This window comes from Neomonachus schauinslandi, chromosome 1 (genome assembly GCF_002201575.2).
Source record: "Neomonachus schauinslandi chromosome 1, ASM220157v2, whole genome shotgun sequence".
Lineage (NCBI taxonomy): Eukaryota > Metazoa > Chordata > Mammalia > Carnivora > Phocidae > Neomonachus > Neomonachus schauinslandi.
Window position 1 is genome coordinate 93,029,983 of NC_058403.1, and position 25,200 is coordinate 93,055,182.

Below are 25,200 nucleotides of genomic sequence, written 5' to 3' on the forward strand. Positions count from 1 at the left end.
CTCACCCAGCACTGGCCTCTTCAGTGACCCAGTTCTTTCTCACAGCCTCTGCAGTCAACCCTTCTCCCCAACAAGGTTGCCAACCCCTCTGCCCTGCCACGGACGACTCACTCATTTTCTCTACAGCCTCCACCCACTTCCTATTGGACTCATATTTCATATTGAATTTCTGCTGATCTTGAATTAAACCATATTCTATTTTGGGCCACAGAGAAATCAGAGGAGAAAGCAGTGTTCATAGTTTATAATGATTTCTGGCTGCTTGATCACACATACAGTGTCAATGGGAACAGCACTCCAGAGATAAAGCTGCCTGTTAGTTCATCTGCACACTGGGCTTATCATCCTGCAACTTGAGCAGGAGATATTTCACTGAATCGGTATGGCTTCTTCTTCCAGATAATAACAAATTACACATCAGTCTATAATTAAATCAGCAAAGGGCTCCAGACACAGAGACTTTTACAGCGAAGCTACTATCTTCATTAGGTGCCTCGAGAGCAGGAATCTTACCTTGTAAATTCTTTTGGCATTTAGAAAATTCTAGGTATTCAACATATATTAAATCATTTAATTTGGTATTTAAATAATTTTACATTGGTTTATGTCCACTTAAATACTAAAATTAATCTTAGTGAAAGAGGAAGGAAGCTGGCAACACCAAACCAGCAGAGCGAGTCTTTCTTTGCTGTTTGCCTTAAAGCTGTTAAAGCTGTGACCTGAAAAGTTAGTTCAACTTGCTGAGCAATCTATTTACTCAAGTCAAACACAGCTTGTAAGGAAGTGACTCTGATCTTACCTAAACTGGAACCTTTCAACTCGAATCATGGGTTGGTAGAGTTTACTATCTACAATTTACTTTATATCATCTAATTCAGTCGTCTGAAGCTTTATTTTTGTTTTTTTAAATTCTATTTTCTTTTTTTAAAGATTTTTATTTCTTTTTTTTTTTAAGATTTTATTTATTTATCTGAGAGAGAGAGACTGAGAGAGAGAGAGCATGAGAGGGGGGAGGGTCGGGAGGGTCAGAGGGAGAAGCAGACTCCCTGCCGAGCAGGGAGCCGGATGCGGGACTCGATCCAGGGACTCCAGGATCATGACCTGAGCCGAAGGCCGTCGCTTAACCAACTGAGCCACCCAGGCGCCCAAGATTTTTATTTCTTTGACAGAGAAAGCGCACACAAACAGGGGGAGCAGCAGGGAGAGGGAGAAGCAGGCTCCCTGCTGAGCAAGGAGCCTGATGTGGGGCTCGATCCCAGGACGCTGGGATCATGACCTGAGCTGAAGGCAGACGCTTCACCGACTGGGCCACCCAGGCGTCCCTGAAACTTTAATATGCATACAAATTAAGTAGAGATTTTATTACAGTGCAGATTCTGATTTAAAAGGTATAAAATGGGGCGCTGGGGTGGCTCAGATGGTTAAGCGTCTGTTCGGCTCAGGTCATGATCCCAGGGTCCTGGGATCGAGTCCCGCAGGGAGCCCGCTTCTCCCTCTGCCTCTGCCTCTCTCTCTCTCTCTCCCTGTCTCTCATGAATAAATAAATAAAAATCTTTTAAATAAATAAATAAATAAATAAATAAATAAATAAATAAAATGGGTCCCAGATTCTGCATTTCAAACCAGCTTTTGTGGGATAATTATGCTGCTGGTCCAGTGATGAGTTTGAGGAGCTAAAAGTCTGGGCTTCATTTTACAAATGAAGTCCAGAGAAGTGAAATGACAATGACTTTTATCATTGCCTCAAAGCTTTTCATTCATTAGCATAATTTTTACATAAGAATTTGAAACAGGGAATGAGTGGTTTCTGGCAGATGAAGAAGAAAATTAACTTCCCAAAATTCTTAGTTTCGTATTTTGTTTTTTATTTGTTTGTGTTCTATGATCTAACCACATATGAAAATGCTGTCTGGATTTGTTGTAATTAGAGAATCACTTTAACCCACACATAATTTGTTCTCATCACAATCAATTAATAGACTCACTGTATTCCCATAGATGCATGACAGTGTACTGAGTAGCGTCTCCTGACATACTCATTTCTTCTCGTTTAGCAACCTTTTATTTAGTCTTAATTTAAAATTTTAAATCAGGGGAACACCTGGGTGGTTTAGTCGAGCGTCTGTCTTTGGCTCAGGTCATGATCCTGGGATCCTGGGATGGAGCCCTACATAGGGCTCCCTGCTCAGCGGGGAGTCTCCTTCACTCTCTGCCCCCCCCCCCCAAGCTCTCTCTCTCTCTCTCAAACAAACCAATAAAATCTTTAAAAAAAAACTAAAATTTTAAATTGGGATGCCTGGCTGGTTCAGTCAGTAGAGGATGCAACCCTTGATCTCGGGGTTGTGAGTTTGAGTCCCACATTGGGTGTAGAGATTACTTAAAAAAACAAAATCTTAAAAAAATAAAATTTTAACTCAAACAGTTCCAAAGATTTTGGTTATGTCCTGCAAGGCACTATTCAATATGAGGCTAGATTATTTCATCTCGTTTCTCCATCTCATAACTAGAAAGCAAGCTTGAGATAAGACAAACAGGATGTCTTTCTGTACTTTCTAGCTCAGTAATTTAAAACTACCACTCAGAGTTCCCTTGAGAGTTAAATTTACTCAGTTCTTGGGGGAATTCTGCCAATCTTTTTTATCCTTTTAATAAAATTTTAAAACTTTAATAGTAATATTAAAGAAATATTTAAATATATTTATGCACTAGTTATTGGGTCTCCAGTCTCTCCATTCCTCCAGGAAAGCAAGTGGAAGGGCACTAGAAAATTTCCAAATGAGCAAATGTGCTTTTCCCCTAGAGCCTCTCACCCTGAGCATCTGAGTAAGCTGCCTTATTATCTGTGGAAAAGGGAAAACAGAATGACATTTAGGCCAACTAGCTTCTTATTTTAAACAGGAATTATTTAAATACACAAATAATATCAAGAAACATGTACTGCATGTCCCCTAGATACAAGGCTCTATATTTCATACAATAACATAAAATCCAATTTTTGCCCCTAAGGCTAGTTGGAGCAGTCTACTTAGGAGGGTCAGACATAAACCTGTGATAAGTAACAATTCAAGATTATGTAACAATCGAAAGCAATAGGGCAGTACAGAAGAAATTGCTAATCTTGTGGAAGAGCAAGTCTGATCCATAGAAATTCAGAGAAAGGAATAATTATGTGCAGTGAGGGTGGAGGAATTTTGTTTTCAATCTCTGATAGCAGTTATCTCAGAAGATAAGTGTGGTATAAAACAGAAGCAGTTGTCTTTCATCTGGAAGGGACTTTATCAAGGACTAACTGAAAAAATGCTTTATCAAGGACTCCCTGAAAAAATCCTTTGTTAACTTGTAAGAGAATGTAATTTCAAAGAGACCTGAGTCCCTTGGCAAATTTACATGAGATAGGCCACAAGTTGCTATGCAGCCTTTCAAGGTCTGCTTTTTCTTATTAGAAAATGAGGTCCATGATTTCCAAGACCAATTTCGGTCTAGAACTGTAGGATTCTGGGAACTCTTGGACCCTTTTCGGTTTGAAAAAACTCACTGGACTGCGAACTTTCTTTATGTATAAAATTTCCCCAGCACCCAGCAAAGTTTATGGCACTTGGTATTTGTTGGTCGATACTAGGAATCTCCAACCAGCTTTTCATTCATTGAACACGTTTGTTGACAGTTTACTATGTCATAGTCCCACGCTGGACATGGGGGTAGGAATACAAAAAAACTTGCCCCCAAGTTCACAGTAGTAGATACGTGTCAAAATTTATTTAAAAACATGTGGTAAGGAGGATTCCTGGGTGGCTCAGTCAGTTAAACGTCTGCCTTCTGCTCAGGTCATGATCTTGGGATCCTGGGATTGAGGCCCACATCAGGCTCCCTGCTCAGTGGGGAGTCTGTTTCTCCCTCTCCCACTGTCCCTCCCCTCCCACTTGTGCTCTCTCTTTCAAATAAATAAAATCTTTAAAAAAAAAATGTGGTAAGAGCCAAGCCATTTAAGTGGGGGAAATAATTGTAGTTGTTTTTAACAAATGATGCTGGAACAGTTGGATATCCATGTACAAAAAATGAAGTTGGACCCCTACCTAAACCATTTACAAAATTTAACTCAAAATGGATTAAAGATCTAAATGTAAGAGCTAAAATTATAAAACCCTTAGAAGAAAACATAGTAAATCTTTATGACCTAAGATTAGGCAATGGTTTCTTAGATTGACACCAGAAACACAAATAACAAAAGAAAAAAATAAATTGAACTTCATCAAAATTAAAAGCACTGATATTTCTTTCCTTTTTTTTTTTTTTTTAGAGAGAGAGAGGGCACGCAAGGGGTGGGGTTGGTGGGGGAGGGGCCGAGGGAGAGGAAGAGAGAGAATCTTAAGCAGGCTCCATGCCCGGCGCAGAGCCTGATGTGGGGCTCCATCTCACAACCCTGAGATCATGACCTGTGCCGAAATCAAGAGTCAGATGCTTAACTGACTAAGCCACCCAGGTGCCCCCTAAAATACTGGTATTTCAAAGGACACCATCAAGAAAGTGAAAAATCATCCCACAGAATGTGAGAATATATTTGCAAATCCTATATTTGGTAAGGTACTAGTATTCAGATATGTAAGTAACTCTTAGAACTAAACCACAAGAAGACACATAACTCAATTTCTTTGTGGGCAAAGAACTTGAATAAATATTTCCCTGAAGACAACATAGGATGGTCAATAAAAACATGAAAAAATCATTAGTCATTAGGGAAATGCAGCCCTAAATCACAATGAGATTCTACTTCACACTGTCTAGTTTGACTATAATCAAATGGTGGATAATAACAAGTGTTGACAAAGATGAGCAGAAGTTGGAACGCTCACACATGGCTGGTGGGAATCTAAAGCTCTGCAGCTGCTTTAGAAACAGTTCCTTAAGATGTAAAACAGAGAGTATGACCCAGGTATTACACTCCTAGTTATATAACTGAGAATTAAAAACATATGTCTGCACAAAAACTAGTGAAGTTAGGGCGCCTGGGTGGCTCAGTCGGTTGAGTATCTGCCTTCAGCTCAGGTCATGATCCCAGGGTCTTGGGATGGAGCCCCGCATCGGGCTCCCTGCTCCACGGGAAGCCTGCTTCTCCCTCTGCCAATCTCTCTCTCTCATGAATTAAAAAAAAAAAAAAAAGAAGTGTGTGAAGGTAAAAAAAGAAAGTGTTATTCATAATACCTAAAAAGTGAAATCAAACCAAATGTCTATTAATTGAAGAATGGATAAACAAAATTGATATATCCATAAAATGGAATCCTATTTATCTGTAAAAAGGAATGAGGTACTGACAGATATTACAACGTGAGTGAACCTTGAAAACATTAAGCTAAGTAAAAGAAGCCAGACACAAAAGGCCACATACTGTATGATTCCATTTATTTTATTTATTTATTTATTTTTTAAAGATTTATTTATTTGAGAGAGAGAGAGGGAGCATGTGAGTGGGGGGAGGGACAGAGGGAGAGAATCCTCAAGTAGACTCCACAATGAGCAGGGAGTCTGATGCGGGGCTTGATCCCAAGACCCTGAGATCATGACCTGAGCCAAAATCAAGAGTCAAGCACTTAACCAAATGAGCCACCCAGGCACCTCTGTAGGATTCCATTTATAGAAAAGGTCCAGAATAGGCAAACCCAAAGAAACAAAAAGCAGATTAGTAACCACTAACCAGAGGTTGTGGAGAAGGTGTAATGAAGAACTATTGCTTAATGATCGTGGAGTTTCTTTTAGAGTGATGAAAATGTTCTGAAATTAGATAGTGGTGATGGTTATACAACATTTTGAATATACACTGAGTTATACACTTTCTTTTAATTATTTTATTTTTTTCAAGTAAACTCTACCCCCAATATGGGGCTCAAACTCATGACCCTGAGATCCAAGAGTCCCATGCTCTACAGACAGAGCCTGCCTGGGGCCCCATGAGTTGTAACTTTAAGCAGATGGATTTTATATTATGTAAATTATATCTCAATTAAAAATATAAGTACTCATAGAGGAGTAGAAACAGGGTACTAGGCAGCTAACTACATCTGAGAGGCTGTGTAGGCCAAAAGAAGAAAACGTTGAGCAGAGTCTAAAGGATAATGCCCGAAGACAACAGTGGATGGAGAGAGTCAGCCATACTGAAAAGGCCAGAACATGGATCTTGGAGTTGGACTTTGGCTCCAAAGCTAGTCCTGCCATACGCTAGCTGAGTGACCTTGAACGAGGTTATTTAATCCTGCTGAAATGAATATCCTCATCAGCAAAATGGAGGAACCTACTTCATGGGTTTGCTGTGCAAATTAGATAGGATACTGTATGCAGGGCACTCAGTCCGTGTTCAAAAAGCATAGCCTTCTCTTTCTCCCCTCAGCCTCTTATTGCTATTTTAGGTGGAATTAACGTTGAGGGCAAAGGCAGAGCAGGGAAAAGGCCTAGCTTGTGTCTGAACGGCAAGAAGTTTAATGAGTTTAAGTATAAAGGGAGTTGGAAGCAGGGAAAGGCGTTTTAGAGTCAGAAAATAGAGACTTTGTAAGCCGAAGGAGGAGCTTTGAACTTGGTCCTATGATTTAGTTCTAAATCTGCAGATGTTTTAGAGAAGAAGAATGTGAAGATGTTGGTTCTTTAGATGAGAGCAGAGGGAAGGGTGGCCCAGAGTAGACAAGAATGGTAGCTCTGGGACCTTAGGAGAGGATATAGGTTTTTAACTTCATTAAGTGTAAACCAAATGCCTGAATATTAGAGGCACTTGACGGGGCCTATTTGCTGATGAATTGTTAATAATTATTTGATGTCAGATTTTCTTTTTTAAAAAAAGATTTATTTCAGAGAGAGAGTGCAAGCGTGGGGGGTAGGGGGAGGCAGAGTTAGAGAGAGAGGGAAAACGGATTCCCCACTAAGCGTGGGTCTGATGATGCGGGCTCGATTTCCCCCGACGACGGGGAGATTAAGACCTGACCTGAAAACCAAGAGTCCGGCGGCTTAACGGACTGAGTCACCCAGGTGGCCCTTGATGACAGATTTTCTATATTTTAATTGCTTGTTTCAGTTAAGTATTTTGATGAAACCAAATCTTAGATGATTCCAGCAAAAAAGGTGTTTATGGTAGGAAGTTACAATCTCCAGCCTGAGCACTACATGGTAAACTTGAAAGACTTGGCTCTATTTTTGACTCAAGCCGGTTATGGAATTTGCTGTGAATTTATTTCCCTTTCAGAGAATAGATGATGACAACTTTAGCCTGACTGACTTCAAAATATTATGAAAATAAATAAACATTTCAAAGCTCTTTGAAGTTCATTGATGGAAAGTACCCTTCAAATCTGAAATTTCACTATATAAATAGACAGTGAATTATTCTTTTCCTGAATCAATTTTTAGTGTTCCCTCCTCTAATCTTGCCTTTGAACATTTCTACAATTACAACAACAACAAAAAAACCTTCTGAAAGAGTCCCTGCATTATATTTTGGTAAGAGTAAATTCTAAACACATGTGCATAGTGCACTGCAGTTACTAAACACTTTTACAAATACAATCACATTTACATTAATTGATTTCTCGCAACAAGCTCATCTGGTAAAGATTACTGTTATCTGTGCTTTACTGTTGATGAGCTTGGTGTGCAGAGAGGTTAAATGAATTGCCTAAGAGCACGCATCTAGAAATGAGCAGGACTATTGCTTAAGACTTAGCCAGCTAGGCTCTGCCTAGCTTCCTGCATTGAACTAGACAAAGACTCTTACAGATGGACAGACAGACACACAAATATTTAATTTCCTACAAAATGTTCCATACCTCTTGTGAAGAATAGGCTGCTTCTGGGCTCTTAAATACTATATTGAGACAGAGGTAATTTATTTATAGATTAAATAGTATAGTTTAGGCTAAGAGAAATTTATCCGCTTTTAAATGTTTTATTTCCATAAAACTATTTCAAATAAATAACCCAAACATTACTCAAAGTAATATGTCAATATTACACAAATTATTTGGATAAACTATATGTATTAAATCATCATAGCAGAAATTATTCTGAAATCAATGCATATCATACTATGCTTTGCATAAATATATAAGTGTATTTAAAATACCACATAGTAATCATGGTTTATAATTAATCTGAAGACTTTGATCAGGGAATGAATTTCATAATACCTAAATTAGAAATGTATTAATCATGCATTTTATTTTGTGTATCTTGGGAGGCTTTGCCATCTTGGTGGCCTTAGTGACAGAGGAGGTCTCCCAGGGCTAGCTAATTCCTAGAGATAGCAGATGACTCCTCTGTGACTGTGCCTTTCATATGCAAACCAACCCCCCCAAAGTCTATATCCCCAACCACCTCCTTTGGCTCACTCATATTCAAGCCCCTGTTTCCCCTGCTCTAAACTACTCCAGGGCCAGGCATTGGACAAGTAGAGATCGCCATTATAGACAAGAGCCTGCCAAAATTATTCCAACTATCCAATCCCAAATTTGCTCAAACTTTCTTGTACTGCCTTGTCCATTCCTTCCTGCAGAAACCACAATACATGCTCTGGGCCTTGCTTTCTCTTTCACTCTTTCTGCCTCCTAGCTGGCTGGTACTTTCCCATGTGGCCCTGTATAGTGTGGCATGCCCCCTCCGTGTGGAAGCTGTAATAATAAACTCTTCTTTCAAAGGCAGTTGTCCCTGGGTCTGCCACCTTACCATACCTAATTAAAACAAATCTCAGGTACAAATCAAGACAACTATGGTATTGTTTCTTAACTAAGAGTAAATAAAGAACTGGGGAAAAAAAAAAAAAGAAGGCAATGCTCTATCCATCATGTATAGGAAATGAAAGATCAAATACACTTTTTTTGGTGCATTACTTATATGTTTATTTATTCTTCCAACATTTATTTACTGAGAGCTTACTATGTGCCTGGCACTGAATATCCAGTAAGGAATAAAACAAGTTTAGTCCCTGTCCTTGTGAGAGTCACAGTTTAGAGAGAAAAGATGGCCAAGGAAACAAGTGAACAGACACATGATTACAAACTGTGGTATGTGCTCAAGAGACAGAGATATTGTGTAGTTATAGAGAATAATGGTGGGGAGAATTCTATTAATTCATCAGGAAAAATCTATCCAAATAAACAGCAGGGGCACCTGGGTGGCTCAGTCGTTAAGCGTCTGCCTTCGGCTCAGGTCATGATCCCGGGGTCCTGGGATCGAGCCCCGCATCGGGCTCTCTGCTCTGCCGGGAGCCTGCTTCTCCCTCTCCCACTCCCCCTGCTTGTGTTCCCTCTCTAGCTGTCTCTCTCTCTCTCTGTCAAATAAATTAAAAATAAATAAATAAATAAAATAAATAAAAAATAAATAAACAGCATTTATACAGGGAATTAAAGGGAAACCAGGAACTAGATTTGAAAAGTGTGGGAAGAATATTCTAGGGTTCTGTGGAAGGCCCTGAGGTAGGCCCAGTTTGGCATGTTTGAGGAACTGGGAAGAAACGAGGCACACTGACATGGAAACATATTGTTATGTGAATAAAGTTGCAGAGGGGTATGTATAGTCCAACACAATTTCTGATAAAACAGATATATATATACTTCCACGTGTGTCAGTGCATAGAAAATCAATAAGAATGTACAATAGGCTGTTAATAATGATTATTTGGGGGCATAGAAAGCATGGATTAAAAAAAAAAGCATGGATTTATAGTGGACTTTTACTTTCTACTTCATATATATTTCTGCATTATTTAAATTTTTTACACAATTTTGTATTCCAGATTCACTGAAGATAAATATTAAAATTAAATTTTGCATCCTTGGATGCTTCTGCCACATAACTTTTCCTCAACTTTTCCTCCCTGCTCACAAACTTTGCTTGTTCCTTATTATGTATTTTGTTCTGACTCCTGTTGGCATTTTATGTAATTATGAAAGCCTTATCTATCATAAATAGAACATTACAATTAAGATTTAATAGGAAGTGGCTCAGTCGGTGAAGCGTCTGCTTTTGGCTCAGGTCATGTTCCCAGGGTCCTGGGCTGGAGCCCTGCATCGGGCTCCCTGCTCAGCAGGGAGTCTGCTTCTCCTTCTCCCTCTGCCTGCCGCTCCCCGTGTTTGTGCTCACTCTCTCTCTGACAAATAAATAAATAAAATATTTTTAAAAATAAAATTAAAAAAGATTTAATGTGAAACCTATAGACACTGTAATACATTAGGAGCATGCAGGCAAAAATCTATTCTCAGATACCAACACTAAATATTTTAAATACAGCTATGCAAGTTAAAAAAATGTATAATGCTAACTAACTTTCAAAAGTAAGGACTGCCTCATAATTTTTAAAAATGCATAACCTTTGGAAATAGGATAGGAAGATATTTTCCTTTACTTTAAAAATAATAATAGTATGTGGCAAAATAACAAAAAATGTGAGCAATCATAACAGCTATGTTTAGTGAGCATTTATTTATCCTCTACCATTTGTATACATTATTTCATTTTTATTTAACTTTTCTTTTTTGAAAGATTTTATTTTCAAGTAGTCTCTACACCCAATGTGGGGCTGAACTCACAACCCTCAGATCAAGAGTTACATGCTTCACTGACTGAGCCAGCCAGAAGCCGCCCCCATTTTTATTTAATTTCTACAATAACTTTGTGGTAAATATCTCCAGTTTTCAGATCAGGAAACCCATAATTAGAGACGGTAAGTAATTTCATTCATTCGATGAATATTTATTGAGCACATAATGTTTTAAGAACTAGGAATGCAGTAGGGAACAAAACAATAAAACATGGAGCTTACAACCTTCAAGTTGATGGGTGTCATAAACAAACATATGTACACAACATAATGTCTGATGCATTCAAGTTTTATGAAGAAAAGTAGGATAAAGGAAAGAAAGTGATGGGAAGGCATTCCCAGCTGCAGAAATAGGAAGTGCAAAGGAGGAAAAGCAAAACAAGGAGGCCAGTGTAGCTGGAGCAGAAGAGCGAGAGAAGACTCTGGGCTCTTTTTTTTTTTCTTTCTTTCTCTCTTCCTTCCTTCCTTCCTTCCTTCCTTCCTTCCTTTCTTTCTTCCTTTCTCCCTTTCAAGATTGATTTATTTATTTTAGAGAAAGAGAGAGAGTGCAGGGGAGAGAAAAAAAGAAAGTCTTTTTTTTTTTTTTTTAAGATTTTATTTATTTATTTGACAGAGAGAGCGAGAGAGCACAAGCAGGGGTAACAGTAGAGGGAGAGGGAGAAGCAGGCTCCCCGCCAAGCAGGGAGCCTGACGTGGGGCTCGATCCCAGGACCCTGGGATCATGACCTGAGCCGAAGGCAGACGCTTAACCATCTGAGCCACCTAGGTGCCCTGGAAGAGAGACAGTCTTAAGCGGACTCCCTGCTGAGTACGGAGACTGACCCGGGGCTTGAGCTCACGATCCAACTGCACCACCCAGGTGACCCTCTTGTCACCACCAGGTGACAAGAGCCTCTGGGCTCTTGTTCTAAATGTGATGGGAAGCCATTGGAGGAATTGAGCAGGACGGTGACATGATCCTCCTTACTGTGTGGAAAATAGACTGTAGAGGAGCAAGACTAGAAGCTGGGTGACCTGTCAGGAGCCTATTGCAGCGGTCCAGGAAAGAGATGATGGTGGCTGGGCCCAGGCAGATAACAGTGGAGATGGTGAGAACCGTAGATTCGGTTTGTATCTTGATGATTTCATGCATGTTCATGGTGGTGTGGCCAGGGATGAGGTTATATGTTGAAGGTGGAGCTCACAGGATTGCAAGAGGTCACACAGCTCGTGAGCGGTGGAGCCATTATTCAAATCTAAGTCTGTCTGATTCCACAGCCATGCTTCTAACGACAATTCTAGGTACCACAATGCTGAATGACAAAAGCGTAAAGGCAGAATGGAAAGTACATGGTATCTTTAAGTGTTTATTGAGCACCTATATGCTTGAAGTAAGGCTCTGTGGCACAACACAAGAAAACTCTGGACTGGGAGAATGGGAGATCGTGGTTCAAAGTCTGCTTTTGCCTTGGATTCTTCACCAGCTTGTGTCACATGACATCTGATGTCCCTTCTAGCTTTAATGCTCTGTGTTTCCACTACTCAACACCTGGGGAGATACAGCTGACTGTGTATGGTGCTGCCCACAGGTATACAAGGGAAGATAACACGGATTAGCATATGATTTGCATACTGATTACTGCGAGAGCAGATGAGAGGCTGCAGGACTAGAGACTGTCTTTTCAGTTTCAACACTATTTGGCTTAGTTAAAGTGTTTGGTTCTAGGAGATTACTTTCAAAGAAAAGAGAAAGCAGGTCCGTACATTGTTGTCATTCTAATTTTCAGGATATAAAGTTTTATGCCTCATTCATCCAAATATTCAAGCATTTATTCCCTCAACAGGCATTTAAAACCTATTGACTATTAGGCATACTCAATAACATTTATTGAGCAAATCTAGGTGAAGGGAGACCATGAGAAAAAGTTATAAAATAAACAAGGGGACTTTTTTAGACTTTACATTTGGCCTTTTAAGACTTCACAGCAATCTTTTTTTTCTTTTTTTTAAGATTTTATTTATTTGGGGCGCCTGGATGGCTCAGTTGGTTAAGTGGCTGCCTTTGGCTCAGGTCATGATCCCAGGGTCCTGCGGTTCGAGCCCCACATCGGCCTCCTTGCTCAGTGGGGAGCCTGCTTCTCCCTCTCCCACGCTCCCTCCTTGTGCTTGCTCTCTACCTCTCAATCTCTGTGTGCCAAATAAATAAATAAAATATTTTTTAAAAAAGATTTTATTTATTTATTTGAGAGAGAGAGTACGAGTGGGGTGAGGGGCAGAAGGAGAAGCACACTCCCTACCGAGCAGGGAGCTCGACGTAGGGCTTGATCCTGGGACTCCGAGATCATGACCTGAGCTAAAGGCAGAGGCTTTACCAACTGAGCCACCCAGGCACCCAAGACTTTGCAACAATTTTATAAGGTGTTGCTGCCGCCTTCTTTTCCGTATTATAAAACTCAAACCTGAAACAGTTTAATCACTTGTCCAAGGTGGCTCATTTGGTAAGGTAGTGAACCCCGTCTCCAAATCTGGGTCTACTGGATTTTTTGTCTCACCACATGGGATCCTATGAGAGTGATCACAGTCTAGTTGGGATATGGGACAGTGTGTGTGCTGTATTAACTACCCTGAAAGAGTCCAGCTCGGGGGAGGGGAGGTGTCAGTGGTCTAGAATAGAGGCCAGCAAACTCTCTCTGTAAAGGGCCACATAGTGAGCGAATCCTTATATTGTCTGTTGCAGCCACTCAGTCCTGCCCCTTGTAGCGAAGAAGCAGCCACAGACGACAAAACATGAATGAATGGGTATAGCTGTGCTCCAATAAGACTCTACTTAATGGAGAATGAAATTTAAATTTCACATAATTTTCACTTGTCACTAAATACCATCCTTCTTTTGATCCCCCCTGCCCCCCACAATTAGAAATGGAAAAACAATTCTCCTCTTGAGAGCTGTACAAAACAAGGGGCAGGCTGGATTTGGCCCATGGGCTTGAGTTGGTGAGTTTGGGCTGCTATAACAAATACCACAGTCTGGGTGGCTCAAACGACAAACAACCATTTCTCACAGTTCTAGAAGTGGTGAAATCGAAGATCGAGATGCTGGCAGACTTGGTGTCTGGCAAGAGCCTTATTCCTGGTTTGCAGATGGCCATCTTATTGCTGTATCCTCACTTGGCAGTGAGAGAGATCATCTCCCTCTCCTGTCTCTTCTTACAGGGGCACTAATTCCATTTATGAAGGCTCCATCCTGATGACCTAATTACCTCCCTAAATACCATCACATTGGGGGATTAAGCCTTCAATATATGAAGTTTGTGGGGGGGGGGGAACGCGTTCACTCCATTGCAGTTTATGAGGGGAGCCCTGGCATCCTGAAGAGTTCTGTGCTCACTCTTCTCTGCGGGCCAGACCTTACAGTGGGAATTGCAGCCACTGACTTGGGAAACTAAATGCAGTAGGAGTAATTGGATCCTAAGGGGGCAGGGCCAAGTGGCAGCACTTAACTGCCAAAGGCTAAGTGGGCATGGTTACCATGATGGACAGCAGAGTCAAAGCAACAATCAGAATAGTCTGACTTGTGCAGACCTATGTCATTAGCTAGTTCATCATGGTGTTCCTAGAAGGGAAATAGGAAGCTTACTAAATTCTTACTTGAACTGGCAGTAGAAAAGTTCTTGGTTAAGTAAACAAAAGTTTAAGCTGTATCATAAGAAAAGAGTCATAGCCCCTTAATCAATTCTCAGACTCCAGCCAGTTTATAGGCCCCAGAAACCCCTAAATGAAGGGGAGGCCACATGCCCTAGAGGAAGGACGCTGGGGCACTTCCAAAAATTTATAGTTAATCTTTCTCTAGCCTTTACCAAAGGGACCTACAACCTTCCACTAGGGTAACTGTGCATTGGGGTAAAGGAAATAATCAGACCCTTTGGGGACTACTGGACAATGGCTTTGAACTAACATTGATTCCAAGAGACCCAAATGTCACTGAGGCCCATTAGCCAGAGGAGGGGCTTACAGAGGTCAGGTGATTGGTGGAATTTGGTCTCAGGGCTGTCTCACTATGCGCCCAGTTGGTCTCCAACTTTATCCTATGGTTCTTTCTTCAGTTCTGGAATACATACTTGGAATAGATATATTGAGCAGCCAGCAGAATCCCCACATTGGTTCCCTGACCTGTGGAATGAGGGCTGTTATGGTGGAAAAGGGCAAGTGGTAGGCCCTGAAACTGCTTCTACCTAGAAAAATAGTAAGCCAAAAATCAATAGCCCTTTCCTGGAGGGATTGCAGAGATTACTGCTACCGCAGACCTATTCAACTCCCCTAGTTGGCCTGGGCAGAAGACAGAAGGAACCTGGAAAATGACAGTGAACTATCATGAGCTTAACCAGGTGGTGACTCCAGTTGCAGCTGTTGTACCAGATGTGGTTTCCTTGCTCGAGCAAATTAACACATACCCTGCTACCTGTTGCATAGCTATTGATCTGGCAAATGCTTTTTTTTCTTGATACCTGTTAGTAAAGACCACCAGAAGCAACTTACTTTCAGCTGGCAAAGCCATCGGTACACCTTCACTGTCCTACCTTGGGGGTATACCAACTCTCCAGCCCTATGCCATAATTTAGCTCCCAGAGATCTTGATCCCTTTTCCCTTCCACAAGGTATCACCCTGGTTCATTACATCGATGATATTATGCTGATTGGACATAGTAAGCAAGGAGTAGTAACTACTCTAGACTTGTTAGGAAGGCATTTGCATGTCACAGGGTGGGAAATAAATCCAAAAAGACTGTGGGGCTTCTACCTCAGTGACATTTCTAGGGGCCCAATGGTATGGGGCATGTCAAGATATCCCTTCTTAAGGGAAGGATGAATTGTTGCATCTGGCCTCCTACAAACAAAAACGAGGCACAATGCCTAGTGGGCCTCTTGGATTTTGGAGGCAACATACTCCTCATTTGGGTGTTTTACTCCAACCCATTTACTGAGTGACCTACAAAGCTGCTAGTTTTGTAGGGTTCCAGAACAAGGGAAGGCTCGGTGACAGGTCCAGGCTGCTGTGCAAGCTGCGTTGCCACTTAGGTCTTATGATCCAGCAGATCCAATGGTGCTTGAAGTGTATGTTGCAGATGGGGATGCTGTTTGAGGTTTTTGATAGGCCCCTATAGGTGAATCACCATGCAGACCCTTAGAAATTTGGGGACTCTAGTCTGTCAGAGAGTGTTACTCGGTGGCCCAGAAATCCAGGGAAGTCGTTGTCGTTTAATTTTTGCAGGCTCTCAAGTGCTTCCCCCCTGGCGGGTGGGAGTGCAGAGAGGAAAGTGCAAGATGAGCACCATGTTCGCAGACATACTGCTCATCGTTTTTATCTCCGTGTGCACGGCTCTTCTTGCTGAGGGTATAACCTGGGTCTTGGTTTACAGGACAGACAAGTACAAGAGACTGAAAGCGGAGGTGGAAAAACAGAGTAAAAAACTGGAAAAGAGGGGCGCCTGGGTGGCTCAGTAGGTTAAGCGACTGCCTTCGGCTCAGGTCATGATCCTGGAGTCCCTGGATCGAGTCCCGCATCGGGCTCCCTGCTCGGCAGGGAGTCTGCTTCTCCCTCTGACCCTCCCCCCTCTCATGTGCTCTCTCTCATTCTCTCTCAAATAAATAAATAAAATCTTTAAAAAAAAAAAAAAAAAAAAAAAAAACTGGAAAAGAAGAAGGAAACAATAACAGAGTCAGCTGGTCAACAACAAAAAAAGAAAATAGAGAGGCAAGAAGAGAAACTGAAAAATAACAACAGAGACCTATCCATGGTCCGAATGAAATCCATGTTTGCAATTGGCTTTTGTTTTACTGCCCTAATGGGAATGTTCAATTCCATATTTGATGGTAGAGTGGTGGCAAAGCTCCCTTTCACCCCCTTTCCTATATCCAAGGACTGTCTCATCAAAACCTGCTAGGGGATGACACCACAGACTGTTCCTTCATTTTTCTGTATATTTTCTGTACCATGTCAATTCGACAGAACGTCCAGAAGATTCTTGGTCTTGCCCCTTCACGAGCTGCCACTAAGCAGGCAGGTGGATTTCTTGGTCCTCCACCTCCTTCTGGGAAGTTCTCTTGAAATCAAGAAGACCCCTGTAATTCCTGTCATTCTTTTTAAACATTCAAATTAGACTGGCAACTATTTTGTAGCAAGAGCCATAGACAGCCTTAGCACTTGGGCCACTTTCTAGTTCTGAGTTATTTGTAGACTTTTTGGATATGATTCAAATGAGAATGGCACCCAGCAAACATGATAGTACTTTCAGTCACAGATTAATTTTTAGAAAAATAAGTTTGTTGGTTAGATAAGTTCAGGCAATGTTTATGTAATGAGAAGCAAATAGCATCTTTCTTGTTTGGCTTACATGGATATTTTCTGTGGGCCAGACTCTCAAGTCTGTGCTGTGTGCCATGTACCATGGAAGTTGGCTCTCCATGAGCATTTAGAGATCTGGAAGAAAAATTTAGTTTGTGATATATATATATATTTTAAAGATTTTATTCATTTGACAAATAGAGACACAGCAAGAGAGGGAACACAAGCAGGGGGAGTGGGAGAGGGAGAAAAAGGCTTCCCACCGAGCAGGGAGCCCGATGCGGGGCTTGATCCCAGGACCCCGGGACCATGATATGAGCCGAAGGCAGACACCCAACAACTGAGCCACCCAGGCGCCCCTAGTTTGTGATATCTTAATTGGAACTATTTGTTGTACATTGTTTCCAAGCCAAATATATGACCCAAGATCAATAAAGAGGCCAGAATTTTAGCTACAAAAAAAAAAAAAAAAGAATTTTGGGGAAAAAAAGCCCTACCATCCTCTGCAGATAACTTCTTTTCTTTTCTTTTCTCTTCTTTTCTTTTTTAAAGATTTTATTTATTTATTTGACAGAGAGAAAGATAGAGCAGGAACATAAGCAGGAGGAGTGGGAGAGGGAGAAGCAGGCTTCCCACCGAGCAGGGAGCCCCACGTGGGGCTCGATCCCAGGACCCTGGGATCATGACCTGAGCTGAAGGCAGACGCTTAACGACTGAGCCACCCAGGTGCCCAATAACTACTTTTCTTTTGAGAACCAGCTCTTGGCCTGCTCCTGGGCCTCAGTAGAGACTGAATGGGTCACCCAGTTACCATGAGACCTGAGCTATCATAAACTATTATCTGACTTTCTAAGCCATAAAGTTGGGGGTGCGTAGAAGAATTCCATCATCAAATGGAAAGGGCCCAGCAGGCCGTGAAGGCACAAGTGGGTTACATGAAGAAGGAGCCCAAATGTCTATGGTCCCCATGTCTGATACACTGTGAGGATACAGCAAGGAGGCAGCTGTCTGCAAACTAGGAAGAGGGTTCTCACTAGACACTGAATCTGCTGGCACCTTGATCTTGGACTTCCCAGCCTCCAAAACTGTAAGAAATAACTGTTTGGTGTTTAAGCCACCCAATCGATGGTATTTGTTACAAGTGGCACCAACTGACTAAGGCAAAAATAGTGGTTTGCTAGTAGAGTCCAAACTGGCACTGTCCAGTAGAATTTTCTGTAATGATGAAAATGTTCTATATCTGCACTGCACAATATAGTTGTCACTATTGAGCACTTGATGTGTGACTCATGCAACTAAGGAACTAAAATTTTAATCTAGCCCTTTCTTCCACTCCTGTAGGCTTTACCATTTCTCTTAGGATTCATACAGTGTCTCAGTTAGTTGCCATGTGTCCATTTTCATTTTCTTCCAATCCATTCTTCACAAAGCTAGAGGGGTTTTTCTAAAATCAAATAGGATCCTAGCACTTCTCCAAGGTAATGGTTCTTGGAAACTTTAGAAAGAAGTTCAACCTGCTAGCACACCATATACATCCTTTCCTTAGGAAATCACAAAGAAGTAAAACACCTTCCTCTGTCTGATCAGGTAAGTGATGATAGATTTCTCAAGAGTAGTCCCTTATCATACTTTTTCAATTCTAACATATCTCACAGTGGCTTGCTGAATGCTGCTGTGAGAAAAAAAAAACAACAACTTGGCTTTGGAGATGGGAAGCTTAAATTAGAACCCTGCATCTGGTACATTCGAGCACAGACACCATGGGTACTTAATCACCTTACTATACTTCTGTGCTAAATGGGAATGATGCTAATTACATCACAGGGTTGTTGCGAAGAGTAAATGAGTTTGTGAAAATCCTCTGCACTTAGTAAAACGCTGTAGAAATGGTTGATGTTATAATAACTATTGAGTTTGGAAATGTTCTAAAAAGCAATACTGGTCTGACTTTACCTAACATCCATCTGGAGTTTTAAAGCCGATCTTCACTAGGTGACAATATAGACATAGGCCTTAGATGTTCAAGGAAAAGACGGATGAAAGGAACAATTTTGCCCCGTTTATTCCAAACACTCCTTTGAATTATGCACTTTCCGTCTTTCGGTTTAAGACTGTGCTTTCTTGGGGCCTCTGGGTGGCTCAGTTGGTTAAGCATCTGCCTTTGGCTCAGGTCATGATCCTGGGGTCCTGGGATCGAGTCCCACATCAGGCCCCTTGCTCAGTGGGGAGCCTGCTTCTCCCCTAACTGCCATTCCCCCTGCTTGTGTGTGTGCACTCGCTCTCTCTGTGTCAAATAAATAAATAAAAATCTTTTTAAAAAAAAAGACTGTGCTTTCTTCACTTTTGTTCCTCTAAACAAAAATTTCAGCAATACCAATGGACAGTTGATTCTTTTTTTTTTTTTTTTAAAGATTTTATTTATTTATTTGACAGAGAGAGACACAGCGAGAGAGGGAACACAAGCAGGGGGAGTGGGAGAGGGAGAAGCAGGCTTCCCGCAGAGCAGAGAGCCCGATGTGGGGCTCGATCCCAGAACCCTGGGATCATGACCTGAGCCGAAGGCAGACGCTTAACGACTGAGCCACCCAGGCGCCCCTGGACAGTTGATTCTTGAGAGTCAAATGACAATGACATCATATGGGCAGGTCAGAAAAGAAAGAAAAAGTGGTAATATCTTATTTTTAAGTATCTACAGGGACTTTTCAAAGGGGACTTTCTCAGGGAGTTCTCCTAGGAGTAGTAGGAAAGGCACTGCTCTCAGAGAGGAAAATAAGGTAAAGAAGCCACATTTTCAGGGGTGCCTGGCTGGTTTAGTCGGTATAGTGTGCAACTCTTGATCTAGGGATTGTGAGTTTGAGTCCCATGTTAGGTGTGGCGATTACTTAAAAAATAAAGTCTTTTAAAAAAATAAAACAAGAGGGCGGGGTGCCTGGGTGGCTCAGATGGTTAAGCGTCTGCCTTCGGCTCGGGTCATGATCCTGGGGTCCTGGGATCGAGCCCCACATTGGGCTCCTAGCTTGGCGGGGAGTCTGCTTCTCCCTCTCCCTCTGCCTCCCCCCGCTCATGCTCTCTCTCTCTGTATCTCTCTGTTTCAAATGAATAGATAAAACCTTTAAAAAAACAAAACAAGGGGCGCCTGGCTGGCTCAGTCAGTGAAGCGTCTGCCTTCAGCTCAGGTCACGATCCCAGAGTCCTGGGATGGAGTCCCCCATCCAGCTCCCTGCGCAGCAGGAAGCCTGCTTCTCCCTCTCCCTCTGCCCCTCCCCACTGCTGTGCTCTCTCTGTCTCTCTAATAAATAATTAAAACAAAACAAAACAAAAAACCCATGTTCCCAGAGTGGGGGAAAAGATGTAAACTGACAATTAAGTTTACATTGGAAGTATTCTTTTCCCTACCCTAGGGAGAGCTGAAACACAAGATTTCTAAGATTAAGTATACTTTTCATTAGACCACATTACACTTTATGATAGATTTATATCAATACTTCCTTTCTCAGGTCTTGAAATTAGTGCAGTTCCACTATCTTAAGAAATACTAAAAGAAGGCATTGCTTGTGATCAGTACACTTTTTTTTTTCTGTTAAGGGTAGTAAAGATTGATTATTCTGTGAACTTAAGGTTGCCAAAGCACTTAATGGATCTGTTTCAGAACACTTACGTTGCACGGATATTTCTACAAACCTCTCTCCACTCTCCAGATTAAGATTTCCTGGAAGACAGGGACTTTTTATACTCATCTTTGTTTATCTCATTCTGCCTCAGAGTACTTGCCATATATACTGTACCGTAAAACATATTAGCAAACTGGTGGCCTTTCCTGCTTATTCTCTCTGGTATTCAAGTTTGCAATCCCTACCGAGTGCTCAGTAAATTCATGTCCTAGACACGAATGGTATTCATAGGGTAATCAGGGTGATTCCTTAACCTCGCCAGCGTCTGGAAGACTATCTTTGAACCTGAGAGAGGAACCGCTGGTTTGGACCCACAACTCCACTGAGCCCCAGGTAACAAGCCCTGCAGCCACCACAGCATTTCCTTTCCCACTGAAACTTCAAGCTTCCAATCTTGGTTGTATTTTCTTTTCATCTCACTCTCTGCAATTTACATAGGCTTTCGTATATTTGAGATGTCCTTTAAATTTGTAATTTAACAGTCTAAACAGAACTTTTTATATCTTGGTCACAGACCCCACCTCAAGAGTAAGACCTTAGGCAGGAGAAATCGAGGGGCTGGAGGGGAGACACTGGCGTCTAAATTGGGGAAACCTGCTCACTTCGCAGACCGAGCAAGGCCTCAGGTGGGAGGGGGATTGGAAACCGAGGACGCCACGTGACCTCGGGGGCCCCAGGGCTGAGTCGACCCCGCCCCTCCGCTAGCTGCCGGGGGGCGCATGCGCAGCCCGTGTTAGTGATGGAGGAGAGAAGATGGCGGAAGCGGAGTGAGTGACTTGCTGGTGACTGATGTCGTAACCGGGGGGCGAGTGGGGCAGCGACATGTCCCCTAAGGGGAAAGCGCAAGGCTCTTTAGCGGGCAGTGCAGGGAAAGGGATACCCAAGAGCTTCCTTAGCGTTGAGGATCCCGCTTGGCCCAAATCGGGGGGCGGAGGCCAACTGTAAGGGTCTAGTTACCTCCAGGCGGGAGCGCTGCTTCCGCCGTCTGATCCCACATCGGCGGGGCTCTGCGTGCAGAGTCACCCCAGGGACCCCGATTGCTGCGGTCTTCGGGAGCTGAGCCCCGGTGGGTTCCTCAGGCGCTGTCATCCCTGCAAGTGGGCCCCGCGGGCAGCCTTGTCACGGATGCCCGCGCTGGGGGCCCGCGGAGACTGGGGAGGGTTGGGCGGGCACTGCCAGGCCTCCTTCGCGCTTCCCTCCTTCCCGCCCCGGCGTCACCCCACTCCTCCTCGGTGGGAGAACCGGAGACGAGGCTGCTCACCCCCTCCCCCGGGAGGCGTGGAGAAGGTGTCCCAGCGCGGGCCTTGGAGTGGAGGGGGTGGGGGGGTCGTGTTCCTGCGGGTCTGGCCAGGAAGAAAACACCCCAGATAGAAGGACCTTATTTCCCTTGGGTCTCTGGCTGCAGTGTCGATGCCTCCTTAGAGGGCCATATTCTTGTGTGGCGGTGTGGTGTGATGGTATCCGTAGCTAGCTACTCAAACTTAAGTGTTTCCTGGGTAGGCCTCTTGTGTACCAGGACTGCCAGCTCTATTTTGCAGACTGTACTACGCACAGACGGTGGAGTTAGCAAAATTGTTCTTTTGTGCTAAGTCTCCAAATGCAATACAATGGTTTGGCCAGTTCTACTCATTGATGTTTAGACTTGTGCCTAGAATTTGGATTATCTGTGACCATTTTTGGTTTGTTACTGAACAAATCTACCCAGGGGTTTGAGTTTGAGGACATGGTTGCATAGAATAGCACTCTAAAAGGACCAGAATTTAAACTGGCTTTTTGCATATCACAGCTACTGCTACGTATTTCAGAAGTGTTAAGACGTTCAGTAATTTGGTAAAAAGTTTACCTTATCTACCACTAAATCTGAATGATGTTGAACAGTTACCATATGATGCTGTGATTTGATGATTGGAAGGCAGTTTGAAAAACTATAAAAAAAAAAAAACCCTAGAGAAGCATAAAGATGTGTGAGTCATTTACTAATCAGAAAAGTGAAGTCACCTGTTTTCCTCCACTGTTTTCCTTTCACTTTTCCTTTTATTAAATTGAGTTGTTTTTTTTACTTCCTTGAAGAGCATATAAGTACTATTTACATAAATGATGTAAAGAACAAAGAATATTTGTACGTAAAAGGACACCATATGGGAATAGCGTATGTATGCACAATTAGTGCCAAATTCCTTTGTCTTTTCATGAAATAGAAAGTGTTCTTGTTACATTCTTGTCAATGATGCTGATGTGATGTGTGTCAGATTTTGTTTCTCAGAAGAAAAGAGGGGTTAAGAAAGGCAGATAAAACTGGTGTATTCTCAAGTGTGCATTTCACCATTCTGGTGCATTTCTAACCCTACAAAAGCTATTGTAGTTCTTCTTTCTAACAATATTGAGGCCTTCAGAATTGACTTAAAATACAATGTTGTTTGACTATATTCAAGTATAGATTCAGTGTTAAGTGGAAGTTTATACCCAATAATGAAGTGAGTTTGCAATATTAGAGGGGAAGGAATCAGAAAGCCTGGTACAAAAATATACTTTATGAGCTTTACTGTTCATACATGAGGAAAGTGACATAATTATGCTGTTTTCAGAATTTGGAGCAATTTTTTGTGAAAAGAGGTTTTTGTAAAGAAGTGTAAAGAAATTGTTACCAGCTGCTTCTCTGATTTCCCAGCGTAATCTGCTGATAAGTATAACCCGAGTTATTAGATGTAGTAAGGACAATGTTGTAGACTAGTTAGGGAAAAGCCAGTGTGAGTTAATAAAAAATTACTATTTTTACTTTTTTTTTTAATGTAAGTTCTGTGCCCAACGTTGGGCTTAAATTCAGGATGACCCTGAGATCAAGAGTCGGATGCCCTACCCACTGAGCCAGCCAGGTGCCCTTTAGAGCCCCACGTTGGATGTGGAGATTACTTAAAAAATAAAACCTTAAAAGAATTATTTTTTAAATTAACTTATTTAATAAGAGAACATATTTTTATTTTTTATTTTATTTTTTAAAGATTTTATTTATTTATTTGACAGAGAGAGACACAGCAAGAGAGGGAACACAAGCAGGGGGAGTGGGAGTGGGAGAGGGAGAAGCAGGCTTCCCGCCCAGTAGGGAGCCTGATGCGGGGCTTGATCCCAGGACCCTGAGATCATGACCTGAGCCGAAGGCAGATGCTTAACGACTGAGCCACCCAGGCGCCCTGAGAACATATTTTTAAAGCAGAGTGCATATGTTAACCAGAAATAAGCCAATTAACAAATCCTTAGGCATCCTATTTTAATGTGTAGATAAGAATTACTTTAATTTGTAATTAATATGGGCAAAAGAATGTAAAGAAATATTTTAAAGTACTCTGATGCTGCTTAAGTATTTATTTTTTAGGTAGTTTAGTATTCTCTTATAAACCTGTTTTGGTTTCACTTATCTTTCAATAATGGAAAGATAAAGTTTAGGCCAGGATTTATTTAAGTTGCATATCCTGAATCAATTGAACGCAAATTTAGTGGAGATTAATTTTCAAATGTGCTACATATTTGTGAAGTCCTTTTCCTTTCTAAGTGTTTATGGTGACTGTGTGTGATCCATGCCATTTTAGGAGGGTCTTCTTAAAAATTTAGATTGTTGCTGATTATTTCTTTGAAATAATTAAATACTCTTTAAAGCCCATGAAATAATGCTTTTGCCAATGCAAATCCTGTGTGTTATCTGACAGATTCAAGGACCACAATACAGCTATGGATAGTGAGCCAAACCCTGGCACATCTTCTGTGTCGACAACAACCAGCAGCACTACCACCACCACCATCACCACCTCCTCCTCTCGAATGCAGCAGCCACAGATCTCTGTCTACAGTGGCTCGGACCGCCATGCTGTGCAGGTATTTCAGTTAGAATGAGGGGTAGGCTGGGACTTAGCATGTCATTACTTTTCTCTGAAGCCGGATGAAGCTATTGTTTCACACCCTCAGATGAGTCACATGATATTCTCTAAATGAGTACACAGGGTTGTTAACGTTTGAAATAATCAAAAAGTTATTTAATAATCATTCTATTGAGAGGGCTTATATTTGTCAGCATGTGGCTTATAAAACGATAGGTCAGGACAATTATAATTGGAAGGTCTTTAGGTGCTGCTGCAATGTGGAGACACTCAACCCACAGCCTTAATATGCAGAATGGCTCTAGGTTTTTCTGGGTTCTTTTGTATTTGAACCCAAAATAGAGACTTAAGAAGATCTATTCAGGTCTGTAGATGTGTTAAGAGGTACATTTTAAGCTCAAGTGGCCTAAGAACCTAAGTAGGAGGATCCATTTAAAAGCTCCTAGGGGCAGAGGGGGAAGGAATATTTAACTAGGGGGAAGGAATATTTAGGAAAAGTTTTAGGTCTTCACTTGGTTGAGAAAATTAATCTTTATAATAACGGAGGTTGAGACAATACGGTATTGCATAAAAAGGGCATGGGCATTGCAGTCTGATATGCTCTGTGTTCGAATTCCATTTTCTTAATCATTAGTAGCTATGTAGTGTTGGCTGAGGGGCGTGATCTCTGCACATCAGGAAACTATAAAATGAGGGTGAGACCACCTAGTTCCTTAGTTATGAGGATTTTTTAAAAATACTTTATTAATTTTATTTATTTATTTTAGG

General features: G+C 41.8%; 2 protein-coding genes across 2 annotated transcripts in view; both read left to right on the plus strand.

The window, feature by feature from the left end:
- The first annotated feature begins 15,792 nt into the window (after positions 1–15,792).
- On the plus strand, positions 15,793–16,655 carry LOC123324838 (calcium load-activated calcium channel-like). Its single transcript, XM_044914848.1, is given in 3 exon segments — positions 15,793–16,039; positions 16,246–16,450; positions 16,453–16,655. Coding segments are annotated over 3 exon segments (576 nt in total). The 5' UTR covers positions 15,793–15,871.
- Positions 16,656–21,315: 4,660 nt separating this feature from the next.
- PHC3 (polyhomeotic homolog 3) overlaps positions 21,316–25,200 on the plus strand; it is a 70,759-nt gene continuing 66,874 nt past the window's right edge. The window contains 2 exon segments of the mRNA XM_021702553.1: positions 21,316–21,330; positions 24,265–24,430. Of these exon segments, the coding sequence (XP_021558228.1) occupies positions 21,317–21,330; positions 24,265–24,430 (180 nt within the window). The 5' untranslated portion in view covers position 21,316.